Raw genomic sequence first — 14677 nt, 5'->3', positions numbered from 1 at the left:
TGACCAATTTTCAAAACCCAAATATTTCAGTATGCAAACCAATTAAAAAAATAAATTATATATAAAATGCATTTATGATAAAATAGGCATTGATGGATCACAGAGGTCACCTACTGCTCAAGGCCAATGAGTGCTATTTCTACGTGCTCATGCTGAAAAGCAATGAAGAGCACCACAACTTAAGCAACGCTCAGGTGTCTGCAGGATCACCTGTGAGTGCGTGTGTGCATGCTGGTGTGAGAGTCGGGGAGTATGTTTCATTACACCATAAGTAGAGATAGTTGCCTTTACAGTAGAACTGGGAATTTTCAGATTCACAAACACAGCAGTAGTAAGTGTTATGGACCTTTGAGTCTAGCACACAAATCGTTAAAAAACTTCAACCATTAAATACAAAAACGTCAAAAATATGCCACACATAAACGTCTATTCATCACAGCTAAACTCATTACACAACTAAGATTTAATACTCTGTCCACAGGGATGCAATGTAAATCTTTAAATGTACCTCTGAGAAACACTTCCTGAGTGTATCTGGGACTTTACCATCCACCACATGAAGCATTCTTTCCATTTCTTCCCGTATAACATAGCTCCCGGATTCACTTGCAAATAGACTAAAAATGTCTAGGAAAAAGAAATAATGAATTAATTTTATCATAGATTAAAAGCACCCTGGTGGATGTAGGGAGGAAAGAGAAAGGTAACAACTATTGAGTGACCAAGCGTTTTATAAATATACAATTTATCCCTTAAAAAAAAACAATGCTAATTACAACAGCAATGTGGTATCTTTTCACATACCAAATTTGCAAAAAATGTTTAAGTGTGACAATACAAAGTGTTAGCAATAAACTAGGATAAACTGGAACTCTTATATACTGTTAATGAATATATATTACTGTAACACCTTGGAGAGTATCTTGCCAAAATGTAAAGATGAAGATTTATGCTAGAAGTTCAATTTCTAGGCAACTCCACCTCCACTTGTTAAAAACTCATACATATCTGCCTGAGGTACAACATACTCTGAAGCAATCTTTGTAATAGCGAAATTTTGGGGGGAAAAAAAGATAAATGTCTACCAACAAAAAAATAGGTAACCTGAGACACACACACAATGAAATACTATATAGCAATTAAAATACAGGAATTAATGTTCCAACATGGTAAATATCAATAATCTTCAGTACAAAAAGCAAACTGAAAAATCTGTATAGTATACCATTTATTTGGCTTGTATACCATTTATTTGGCTTTAATTTTGTAAAAAACAACAACAACAACAATAACAACAACAAGATCTGGGACAAATATGACACGGTAAGAAATAATAAAGTTGAGTAGAAGAACATATAATGTTTGAAATACTGCTGTTAAGGGTTGAACTGCATCTGCCCAAAAGATATGCTGAAATCCTAATCTCCAACTACCTGAGAATTTGAATTTATTTGGAAACATAGGTGATAGAAAGAAGAGACATTCTATTCCTCTGAAGGCCCACTGGGTTCCTTGCCTGCCCACCCACATGCCATGGCTGATTCCGTTAGGGGGGATATTTGCTGGAAGGCTCTGACCATCTGTTACGGATTAAATTATATCTCCCCCCTCCAAAGAAAATGCTGGAAGTCTTAACCCCAGTACTCATGAATGTGACTTCATTTGAGAAAGGGTCTCTGCAGATAAAATCAAATTAAGATGAGGTTATTAGGTTGGGTTCTAATTCAATATGACTGAGAAGACAGAAACAGTGGAAAGAAACCATGTGATGAGATAGTGAGAGATTGGAGGGAAGCAACTGGCAAGTCAAGGAACACCAAGCATTGAGGGCTACCATCAGAAGTTAGGAAAAAGGAAGGATTCCTCCCTGTAGATTTCAGAGGGAACAAAACTCTGCTAATATCTTAATATTGGACTTCTCCTGTACAATTGTGCTCATATCACATGCTAGCAAGGTAATGCTCAAATCCTTCAAGTTGGGCTTCAGCAGCATATGAACCAAGAATTTCCAAATGTACACGCTAGGTTTAGAAAAGGCAGAGCAACCAGAGATCAAATTGCCAACATTTGCTGGATCATGGAGAAAGCAAGGGAATTCCAGAAAAATACGTACTTCTGCTTCAATGACTACACTAAAGCCTTTGACTATGTGGATCACAACTCAGCAACTAAATAACAACACAAATTTGTTGTTCATTGTTGAGTCCAACTCTTTGTGACACCATGGACTGCAGCAAGCCAGGCTTCCCTGTCGTTTACTATCTCCTGGAGTTTGCTCAAACTTAGGTTCATTGAGTCAGTAATGTTATCTAACCATCTCATCTGCCACTCCCTTCTCCTCTTGCCCTCAATCTTTCCCAGCTTCAGAGTCTCTTCCAATGAGCTGGTTCTTCACATCAGGTAGACAAAGTATTCGAGCTGCAACTTTAGCATCAGTCCTTACGATGAACAATCAGGGCTGATTTCCTTTCGGATCGACTGGTTTGATTTCCTTGCAGTCTAAGGGACTCTCAAGAGTCTTCTCCAGCACCACAGTTCGAAACCATCAATTCTTTGGCGCTCAGCCTTCTTTATGGTCCAACTATCACATTTGTACATGACTACTGGAAAAACCAGAGCTTTGACTATAAGGACTGTTGTTGGCAAAGTGGTATCTCTGCTCTTTAATACACTGCCTACTCATTTCACTTGATAGCAAGGTAATGCTCAAAATCCTTCAAGCTAGGCTTCAACAATACATGAACTGAGAACTTCCAGATGTACAAGTCGGATTTAGAAAAAACAGAGAAACCAGAAATCAAATTGCCAACATCCACTGGATCATACAAAAAGCAAGAGAATTCCAGAAAAACATCTACTTCTGCTTCACTGACTATACCAAAGCCCTTTGTTGTGTGGATCACAACAAACTGTGGAAAATTCTTAAAAGAGATAGGAATACTAGACCACCTTACCTGTCTCCTGAGAAATCTGTATGCAAGTCAAGAAGCAACAGTTAGAACCGGAGATGGAACAATGGATTGGTTCAAAACTGGGAAAGGAGTATGTCAAGGCTGTATGTTGTCACCCTATTTATTTAACTTATATGTAGAGTATATCATGCGAAATGCCAGGCTGGATGAATCAAAAGCTGGAACTAAGGATTGCCAGGGAAAACATCAACCACCTCAGATACGGAGATGATACCACTCTAACGGCAGAAAGCGAAGAGGAACTAAAGAGTCTCTTGACGAGAGGAGAGTGACAGGAGAGTGAAAAAGCTGATTTTTAAAACTCAACATTCAAAAAACTAAGATCATAGCATCTGGTTGCATAGCTTCATGGTAAATAGGTGCGGAAACAGTGGAAACAGGGACAGACTTTATTTTCTTGGGCTCCAAAATCACTGTGGACGGTGACTGCAGTCACAAAAGGAAAAGACACTTGCACTATGGAAGAAAAGCCATGATGAACAACTGCAACAAATACGTACACGTGAGAAGTGTTTGGTTTTCTCCTGTTAATCTGTCTTACATCAACTTAATTATTAGATCAGCCAAAGAACCTAGAAACGAAGTTTTTTCTGCTCTTTCAGAGTACTTTATTCCTTCTTACTGTCAAGCAATATTCTACTGCTGGTTATATTATACTTTGCTTATGATAATTGCATCAGTTGATGGGCATTAGGATTGTTTCATTTTGTAACCATTATGAACGTGCTGTTATGAACTTTTTTTTAAATGAATATATGGTTTCAATTTCCTTGGGTATATATCTAGGAATGAAATTGAAAACTCAATGTTTAACAGTTTGAGAAACTGCCAGTTAGTTTTCCAAAGTGGCTGCATTATCTATCTTACACTTAAGTGGTATCTCATTGTATTTTTAATTTACATTTCCCAAATAACTACTTATGTTTAACATTTTTTCAAGTGCTTACTGGCTAGTTGTATATCTTCTTTGAAGAAACATCAATTCAAATCCTTTGATAGTCATCAAAATTTTGAGGTATATTATTCTGTACATAAATGTAGTATTTTAAAGTTTTGAGATAATAAAAGTACTTACATTTTGCTTTCTCTTCATCTCTGCCTCTTGTAAGAAGGACAAGTCCAACTATTAAGTTATTGAAGTGCAGTCCTTTGGATGTTCCACCAAAAGAACAGTAAATCACCTAGGAGAAAATAAATGGTAAAGCCAACCTTAGACATTTCAGTTGTTGAGGAATTTGAGGCTGGTATCATCACCTTTAATAAATCTTATCTCCATCTCCAAACAAGGTCCTGGTAAACTTCAGGGCAATGATGTTAAATTTCTCCCTCTTCTTCCTCCGTTATACCTTGTTATCACACTCAATCAAGAATATACTGTATCCATCCTAAAGTATATGTATCACTGGCTGACACACTGAATTTTCTTTCTCTTGAGAGTCCTCATCAAAGTCCAAAGAAATAAGTTTTTTCCTTCAATAGTCCCATAATGTGATAAGAATTTTGATCAGAGAAATTCCTTCAACTTCTGTTAAATGTCTACACATCATTTTGATTTGAAAAATCAACATTCTGTAAGTGGATGTTCAGAAATACAATGGCAATTATACTACGATATATAAATGCACCTAATTAACATGCTGCACATCTTAAATTTATACAATGCTGTACATTAAATATATTCAACTTTTAAGTAAAAAAAAAAGACATTTTTATACTCTTAAAATTGAATATTATAATAGTCAGAAATAAAGAAGAAAAGCCATTCATAAGAAAGTGACAGTAACAGCAGTAACAAATTCATTCACTCAACAGTTCCGTGTTGAGAGCCTAGTGTGATACTGTCATATAACAAATGTATTTTGGTCTTCTGCCAGGTTCCAAAAAAAACAATGCAAGAGCTTCTAAAATCTTTGGAATTCCTAGAGTGAAATGGCAATCCACTCCAGTATTCTCGCCTGGAGAATCCCATGGACAGAGGAACCTGGCATGGGGTCATGAGAGCTGGACTCGACTTAGTACTAAACCACTACCACCACCACCACAGATGAAAGTAGCATCTTTTGTTATTGATAATAAGCCTCTTTAAACCACACCTGAATTTATGCTAATAAGGTGACCCTTGGCGGGTCCTTACAAAGCTTTAGAATGGTAGCTGGTAGTCAGAGGAACTATTGATGTGATTAGAGGGTTAGAACTTTCACCCCCACTTTCCAGAGTCAGGGAAAGAGGAAAGGGCTGAAAATGGAGCTAACCACCACAGCCGCCTGTGTACTGGAACTTCCAGAAGAAGCCGTAGACTCTGGGTATGTTGGTGAACACATCACGGTGCAGGAAGGGTGGAACACCAGGACATGGAAGGACGGTGCACCATTTCCTTCCGCACTGTCCCTGCCCCCACGGTATCCACCATCGCGTGCATCTCTTCCCATCTGGCTGTTTGTGAGCTGTATCCTTTCTGGTGAACTGGTAACAGTGAATGAAATGCCTTCCTGACTTCTGTTGGCCCTTTCTAGCACATTACTGAATCCCAGGAGGGATACATGGGAACCCCTGACTTACAGCTGATTGGTGAGAAGTAGAAAAAGTTGGGGACCTGAAACTGGCATCTTCTGAAGTGGGGGGCAGACCTGGACATCTGCACTAACTCTGGGTAGTTAGTATCAGAAATGAATTGATTTATAGGACACCCAGCTGGTGTCCAGAGAGTTAGAGAACTGATTGATGTGGGGAAAAAACTCCACACATTTGGTGTTAGAAGTGCTGTGTGGTTTAAAAAAGAAAAAAACCTGACCTAGTGTCTGCCAAGAAGAATTTGTCATTAAAATACATGATTAAAGATAATTCAAGAAATAAAACTTAAAGAGTCAACACATGAAAATACATATTCATTAAACGATACTTATAAATATATTTAACAACACTACGGTAGCTGACGCTAGAAACTGTGTGTCTCCAGGGCCACTGTTAGCAGACTCGGCAGAAACTGCCACAGGGAGAGGTTTCCAAGTCAGAACACACGAAACGTAAAAGGAATGTAACACGCATACTTTGTAGGTAACTATTTCAAGTTGGCCCCTGCATAACCAGGGGAAAAAGCGACAGTCCCTCATTCATGTCCAACTCTTTTGTGACCCTCATGAACTGCAGCCCACCAGGCTCCTCTGTCAATGAGATTTCCCAGGCAAGAATACCGGAGTGGGTTTCCATTTCCTTCTCTAGGGGTGGGGATCGAACCTGGGTCTCCAGCATTGCAGGCACGTTCTTTACTGTCTGAGTCACCAGGGAAGCCCAAGAGGAAGGTATCCTCTATCCCTAATGGAGGGTCAGGAAAACATCATAGCCACAGACCTTTAAAAGTCCCCTACCATACGGCAAGACGCAGAATCAGTGAGAAAGTCTCGTCCTCCAAGTTGCAGAGACATTAAGGACCACCTAAAACTGAGACAGCAATCGGACAACAGAGAATCCCCCACCCTGGTACCCCTCACCCACCTCCACCACTGTGTTAGCAAACACCGAGCAATCAATAACAGCAGTCTCCCGCTGATCTTCTCTGAGGTACAGTACCAAAGAGAAAACAAGATCAAAAGTTAAAGGTAGAGCAGACATTACAAATCTCCCCTGGCAAATGGGCCTCTAATCTAAAAGAGGAAACCTTAGTGTGGAATTTGAAGCCTGTGGTGTGCATTGCGGGTAGTTGTAACAACACACTAAAAAACCAGCTCAGCTGAAGTATAGACTGACGCAACTGCTTGTATGGAAGACTCAGCCAGGCATAAATACTGTTTAGCTCAGTCTCTACTGTCCTATATAAAGCATCTATCTTCCCACTACAAATTACATGTCACACAAGGAAGCAGAGAAAACCCAAAACCTCACAGACTGACAAAGGAAAAACACAGAAATAGAGTTTTATAAAGCTCCGGAATGCCTCAACAGCAAACTCAACAGGCTCAAGTTAGAGATTATCCAAACGAAACAGAGGGGAAAATATGTGGGGATGGGAGGGGACAGAGCAGAAAATCCAAAGGCTGTGAGAAAATACCAAATGATTTAACATGCGTGCAACTGAAATCCGAGAAGTAAAAGAGAATGGAACAGAATAGCTGAAAAGATAAAGGTTGAAAATTTTCCCAAACTAATAAAGACACAAAACCACAGATATAAGTTGTTCAGAGAACAGGTAGGACAATCACACTTTTAACTCCCCCAAACCAGCTAGACAAATTGTACCCAAACTATTCAAAGCAAAAGGTAAAAAGAAAACTTTAACGGCAGCCAGAGGAAAATCAATGCATTACATTGAGAAAAACATTTCTCATCAAAAACTACATAAACCAGACAACAGTGGAATGACAATTCTAAAGCAATTAAAGAAAAGAAAAGAAAAAAAACAAACAAACTGAGAATTCTATTCCCAACGAAAATACCTTTCAAAAAGAAAAAGTAGACTTTTTCAGGAAAATAAAAACAGAGAACCAAATGTATACTACATAAAAGGGTAAAAGAAAGTACTTCAGGCTGAAGGAAATAAGATATCAAACAAAATAACTGTATCAACACAAAGAAAAAAGAGTAGGAAATAGAATAAATGAAAGTAAATATGAAATTTCCTTATTTTTCACTGGTCTAAAAGATAATTGGCTGGCTAATGGAATAAAGAAAGTGAAAGTTGCTCAGTCGTGTCCGACTCTTTGCCACCCCACGGACTATAAAGTCTATGGAATTCTCCAGGCCAGAATACTGGAGTGGGTAGCTGTTCCCTTCTCCAGGGCATCTTTCCAACCCAGGGATCAAACCCAGGTCTCCCTCATTGCAGGTGGATTCTTTACCGTCTGGGCCACCAGGGAAGCACAAGAACACTCAAGTGGGTAGCCTATCCCTTCTTCAGCGGATCTTCCCGACCCAGGAATCGAGTCCGGGTCTCCTGCATCGCAGGCAGATTCTTTATTAGCTGAGCTACTAGGGAAGGAACAACAGTCAAATTCTAATGTGTTTATAGCATATGCAAAACACATGACAACAGAACATGGGACAGAGCAATTGGAAGTTTACTACTGTATTCTAAAATGTTATACCATGTTGTAGCTCAGTCTTCACGTTGCCAGTGAGAAATTAATCACAGCACATACTGTTTAACCCAACATCAACTCCATTAATAAATTATTATAAAAACAATAGCTAATACATTTAAATGGTTATTATATGGCATATAACTATTATTGTGTTAGTTGCTCAGTCATGTCTGACTCTCTGCGACCCCATGAACTGTAGCCCACGAGGCTCCCCTGTCCATGGGATTCTCCAGGCAATAATACTGGAGTGGGTTGCCATTCCTTTCTCCAAGGGATCTTCCTGACCCAGGGATCGAATCCAGTCTCCCCCACTGTAGGCAGATTCTTTACCACCTGAGCCACCAGGGAAGTCTGGTATTAATCCAAGTGCTTTGCTTCACCAGTATTAAACCTCAAGATGATTCCATGGGGGAGATATTACTGGTGTCCCTATTTTATGGCTGAGAAAAACTGGAGCCCAAGGAGACTGAAATAACCTTTCCCAAGTCATACATCAATGAAGCAGCAGGATCAAGATTGAAACCGAGGTTCCTAATACTGAACTCTTAACCCCTTCACTGTTCCACAGTACAATCATACACATTCTTTAGCATGTAAAATGAAAAACATCACCAGCAGGATGTATACCATTTTGGTCAAATATACTGAAGATTAAGAAAAAGAAATTTCAAAGTATTCACAAACCCAATCTACAGACACTATGTTTTTGGCATCCCTTTCTTTCCACTTTAACTTGATAATGTGGTCACTTCACTGGCTTTTATACGAAGAGAACAAAGTTGTAAAAGTAAACTTAACCAAGAAAGTCTGAGTAAGATATGATTTTTCAGTTTTCCAAGTATCTGTAAATTATAGATTTTGTTTTGAATACATCTGGTTGGAATGCTGGAATGAATATAGTGGTCCCTCATGACCAAAATATAAGAACAGCAATAACTTTCTAAAACCACAAAGTTCAAAAGTTCATTTAACAGATGATGAAAGCAGGCCCAAGAAAATTACCACATCCCCTGAATTCTAAGATCAATGTATTTTCCACCTTTTATTAATGTTCCAGAAATCATTATGCATCTAACATTAAATGTGTAATATTTTTCTTTCACTCTGCAGAAGTCATTTTTATATCAAGTCACCTTATAACTGACAATACTTTAACAGTAATGAAATATTAAGTGCCATGCTCATTACACTGTTCTTAGGATCCACTGAGAGGCTGTACAGGATAAGCAAGGATATTTTGATGGTACTTTTTAAAAGGCACGTAAGTGTTAACTTATTACTATAATCTGTTGTAAGAACTTTATTTTTAAATCCCTCTAATAATTTTCTGTAGCTATTAAAAATGAAGAAGAATAAATAACATATTTTCTTAAACATTTGGTAGCCGTTAACATCTGGATTGAGACTTTGGCATACTGTTACACTAATGTGTAAAATTGATGCTTATGGTAATGATCTCACTAGCCTCTTTTCAGACAATGATATCATCCAGTAAATAATATGATTAGTTGAGAAGACTGGGGAATTAGTCTGCATTTTAAAAGAGAAAGACTTACACTATAATATACAAAGAACTTAACCCTCTCCATATAGTTAGAAGGTTAAAAAGGCAGATGTTCGTAGGTGTCCAGTGTAAAGGAAAGACTGTGTCACGTTTCAGCTGATGTTCTACGATCCTCATCCTTCTCCTTTCAGCATCTTTTGGACATAAAGCACAAGGATAAGCCACTGTTTCTAGGGGAAAGCAGTAAGTGATGCATATTGTATCATAGCATTGCTTTTGGGGTCAGGGAGTCCTGAGCTGAAGCCAGGCTTTACTAATTTACCAGCTACATGATCTTGGGCAAATCACTTAACTACCTGAGCCTTAGTTCCAGTCCTACGAGGCTATGTGTCTCACGTCTTCTCATTCTAGAACCCAGGTGGAAGAGCAGCCCCTGTATGAGAAAGGCTACTCTTAGGGCAGAAGGCAGACTGCAGCCTGACTCCATTCTGTTTATCAGTAAGAATTAATTCAGCATTGATGAGCTCATGGCTTTGCCCTTGGATACAACTTTTCCTGAGTAAACACTATTACATTTTTTAAATGATTTTGATTCACAGTCAAAAGAACCAAATTAATATCTTCAAATTTTCATTCATTTTATATAATTTTCAAGCAAGTCAAACTTTTCCATTTAAATTTTTAATCGATATTTGATTGTCAGCTGGTTTTTGTTCATATCAAAAGTTTCTAAACTAACAAATCTAGTCTTCTTAAATCAAATTTAGCTGATCTAAATTTGTTAATGAAAAATTGATTTTTCTAGAAATCTCTAAACAACAACAAACTTTTAACTGTGTGCGTGAATAAAAACAAAAACAACCTGCAGTGCTCACTTCAGCAGCACATATACTAAAACTGGAATGATACAGAGGACATTAGAATGGCCCCTTTGCAAGGATGACATCCAAATTCATGACGGGTTTCATACTATGGATCACTTATACATGCAATTTAAAATATGACACATGAAATTCCCTGACAGCCCAGTGATTAGGACTCCATGCTTTCAATGCTGAGGACCCAGGTTCAGTCCTTGGTTGAGGAACTAAGATCCCACAAGCTACACACTGTGGCCAAAGAACAGATTTAAAAAAATAAAAAATACGACATAAATGGACTTATTTATGAAACAAACAAACTCACAGAAATAGGAAACAGACTCACAGTTGTCACTGGTGGGAAGGGAGAAGGGATGGATTGGCAGTTTTGAATTAGCAGATACAAACTATTATACATAGAAAGGATAAACAACACAGTCTTACTGTACAGCACAGGGAACTATATTCAATGTCCTGTAAAAGAATATAAAATAGTGTGTGTGTATAGAATCACTGTGCTATATACCAAAAACTAACACAAAATTGTAAATCAACTTTATTTCCATTACAAAAATTTTTTTTAAATAAGTAAATAAAATTTAAAAACTTGTTATAATTTATTCTTAATTTGATATGAAAATATTGTCTCTCTCCACAAGATTTTTAAAAATATAACGCATACTATCATTATCAAACTAAAAAAAGCCCTCTCTTCCCAAATTCCTATGTTGAAACCCAGTAATGGGACTTTCAGGAGGTGATGAGGGTGAAGCCCTATAAATGGGAGAGGGGGTCTTTTTTTGAAAATTTATTTATTTTTGGTTCCCCTGGGTCTTCGTCGATGAGCAGGCTTTCTCTCGTTTCAGCGAACAGAGGCTGCTCTCCAGTTGCAGTGCGCGGGCATCTCGCTGTGGCGGCTTCTCCTGTCGCAGAGCGTGGGCTCTGGTATGCACGAGCTTCGGTAGTTGCAGCGTGTGGGCTCAGTAGCTGCGGTACTCAGGGGGATCAGTACTCTCATAAATGAGAGACCTAGGCAAGCTCCTTTACCTCTTCAGCCACAGGAGGATACAGCAAAAAGATGGCCATCTATGACCAGGAAGTGGGCCCTCACCAGATACGGAATCTGCAGGCACCTTAATCCTGAAATTCTTAGCCTCCAGAACTATAGGAAATAAAATTCCGTTTATAAGGTACCCAGAACATGGTATCGTTATAGCAGCCTAAAAATGGACTGAGACAAATACAAAAATTCCTTAGTATCATCAAATATCTAGTTAGTATTCAAATTTCTCCAACTATCTCATTTTTTTTTTCAACTTAAGATCTAAAATATATAATTGATTGCTAGTCTCTTAACTCTCTGGATCTGTAGGTTTCTTTCTCTCTCCCTCTTTTTCAACACAATTTATTCGCTGACGAAACAAAGATATGTGTCCTGGGGAGTTTCCCAAGGTCTACATTTTGATGACTATATTGTCTGTCCTCTGTATTTCCTGTAAACAGGTAGGTAGACCCAGAAAACTGATCACGTTAAAATTGTATTTTTTGGCAAGAACCATCTCCCAGTTGGTGCTATTGTATTTTCATCAGGAGGCACATAATGACTGCCTATCTCTCTTTTTGGTTACCCTGAGATGTACTTCTTTTCCTTCACTAACCAGTTTTTAAAATATGAGTTGGTTTCCCAGCATCTTTCAGAGGTATCTGTGCAGAAAAAAGAAAATATAGACTACCTGAGACTGTTTTCCTTAAATCCATTTTCAAGTTTGGCCCTTGACTGGTATCTGTGAACTTAGATTTGGGGGAGACTTCCTGAATCGAAACTGTTCCCTAAATGTTAAATGCGGTTAACTGCTTAAATTGTTTATGAAAACAATGTGGTTTATGCTCAACCTCTGCTTTCTTTTCGAAGTTTGGAATTTTGGCCTGTGATAAGTAGAAGGTGTCCAGATGACCAGCTCCAGTAAAAGCCCTAAGCAATGTGTGTCTCTCTAAAGAGTGTCCCTGGTGATAACATTTCATACCTGTTGTCACAACTTAATGCTAGAGAAACTAAGTATATCCCCTTCTGAAGAGGAATGGAAGAAGCTTACACCTGGTCTCCTCCAGACTTTGCCCCATATTCCTTTTCTCTTTGCTAATTTTGCTTTATATCCTTTTGCGATAATGAATCAGAATAGTTGAGTATGACTATGCTCAGTCCTAGGAGCCCTTCTTCTGAATCATGAATCTAGGAGTGGTCTTAGAAACCTGTATCCAAAAGGGGTATATTTTTTTTTTCTTGCACTTTTTATTTTGTTGGGGTATAGCTGATTAACAATGTTGTGACAATTTCAGATGAACAGCAAAGGAACTCAGCCACACATATACACATCCTCCATTCTCCCTTAATCCCCTTAAAAGGGGTAATTTAAAAAATATATTTGATATGTTTCAATCTCTTTACATTCATACTTAGTTTAGCCATGATCAATTTCCCTATCCCTTTGCAGAGGCAGACTGTTCTTCAAATTGGCTCCTGAATCCATTTTTTATGACTCTAAGTTATACTGTCTGACACTTTCCTTCCTTTCTAGTACAGCAAGATATTCTAAGCTCACTTCATAAATTTCCTGACCCAAACCTAGAATCAGACACTTCCCCAAGCAGCCTGGTTCTTTTAAGTGGGAAGTTCTATTTACAGATCACAATCAGGATACTAAGGGTGCTTGCTGCTTGGGTATTATTGACTGTTTCTCAAACTTTTCAGTGGACAGATCTAAGAAAGTAAAACCCAGAAGAATGTATACTAATACTCCCACATATATACAATCTTTTCCATTTCATCTCAAGCTAAGTTAATCATTGCATTTGATACAGATTAAATGTTTCAATATTAACAATGTTTCAATGTTCCTTTCTAGAGGACATTACTGAACTAAGGTAACAGAGAAGTAGGATAACAAGAAGATAATTCTAAATGATAACTTCCAAAGGCAATCTAGGGATTTCCCTGGTGGTCCAGTGGCTAAGTGGAGAAGGCAATGGCACCCCACTCCAGTATTCTTGCCTGGAAAATCCCATGGACAGAGGAGCCTGGTAGGCTGCAGTCCATGGGGTCGGGAAAAGTCGACGACTGAGCAACTTCACTTTCACTTTTCACTTTCATGCATTGGAGAAGGAAATGGCAACCCACTCCAGGGCTCTTGCCTGGAGAATCCCAGGGACGGGGGAGCCTGGTGGGCTGCCGTCTATGGGGTCACACAGAGTTGGACACGACTGAAGTGACTTAGCAGCAGCAGCAGCCAGTGGCTAAGACTCGGTGCTCCCAACGCAGGCGGCCCGAGTTCGATCCCTGGTTGGGGAACTAGATCCCATATGCTACAACTAAAGGTTCGCATGCCACAAATAAAGATCCCGCAGGCTGCAACTAAAAGAACACAAATGCTGCAATGAAGATGGAAGAGCCTGTGTGCCGCGCCTAAAATCTGGCATAGCCAAATAAACAAAAATTTTCTTTTTTATGTTCTGAGTACATAAAGCATGAGAATACTGGACCTAGATATTTGTAAAAGAGACTTCTGATGCTCTCACAAACGTAGTTCCCCTTTCCTTGGGGACATAAGGCATGGAAACATTTCCCCCATGCTTCTTGCAGATGAATAAGGCTGTATAACAACTTCTGGCTAAAAGGTTATACAGAGAAATGACAGTCACCACTTTTGGGCCAAGTACCTAATTACATGAGTAACTGAGCATGCCCTCCATTACTCCAGTACTGATTTACAGAGCTCTTTCTGATATGTTAAGTCCCAAAGATTTGACATTGCCAAGCAAAGCCACTAATTCAAAAAGATACATGTATCCTAATGTTCATAGCATTATTTACAATAGCCAAGATACGAAAGCAACCTAAGCATTCATTAACAGATGAATGGATATAAAGATGTGGGGTGTGTCTATATACCTACATATACACAATGGAATGCTACTCAGCCATAAAAAGAAGGAAATTTTGCAATCTGCTACAACATGGATGGACATGAATGAGTGACTAACCATGAACGCATGCCAGGAAGATCTCACATGCCACGGGGCAACTAAACCCAGCGCCACAACTACTGAGACTATGCTCTGGAGTCCAGGAGCCACTGCTAATGAGCCCATGTGTCAAAATTACTGAGGCCTGCACGCCCGTGTTCTGCAATAAGAGAAGCCATGGCAAAGAGAAAACCAAGCACCACAACAAAGAGTAGCATCTGCTCTCAGGCAACCAGAGAAAAGCCT

At 38.8% G+C, this 14677-nt stretch overlaps 1 protein-coding gene and 1 non-coding gene across 3 annotated transcripts in view; one reads left to right on the top strand and one right to left on the bottom strand.

Annotated features, from left to right (window-relative positions):
• USP32 (ubiquitin specific peptidase 32) overlaps positions 1 to 14677 on the bottom strand; it is a 196795-nt gene that overhangs the window by 91070 nt on the left and 91048 nt on the right. For both annotated transcript variants that reach the window (XM_052657209.1, XM_052657210.1), the window contains exons 3-4: positions 4048 to 4153; positions 509 to 627 (exon numbers count right to left, since the gene is read on the bottom strand). In XM_052657209.1, the coding sequence (XP_052513169.1) occupies positions 509 to 627; positions 4048 to 4153 (225 nt within the window). The remainder of the gene's footprint in view (positions 1 to 508; positions 628 to 4047; positions 4154 to 14677) is intronic.
• LOC128065705 (U6 spliceosomal RNA) lies at positions 10419 to 10525 on the top strand. The gene has a single exon (XR_008201088.1). It is a non-coding gene; the product is annotated as a U6 spliceosomal RNA (small nuclear RNA).

The sequence above is a fragment of the Budorcas taxicolor genome, chromosome 19 (assembly GCF_023091745.1).
Source record: "Budorcas taxicolor isolate Tak-1 chromosome 19, Takin1.1, whole genome shotgun sequence".
Classification (NCBI taxonomy): domain Eukaryota; kingdom Metazoa; phylum Chordata; class Mammalia; order Artiodactyla; family Bovidae; genus Budorcas; species Budorcas taxicolor.
This window is presented reverse-complemented; position numbering and strand designations above follow the sequence as displayed.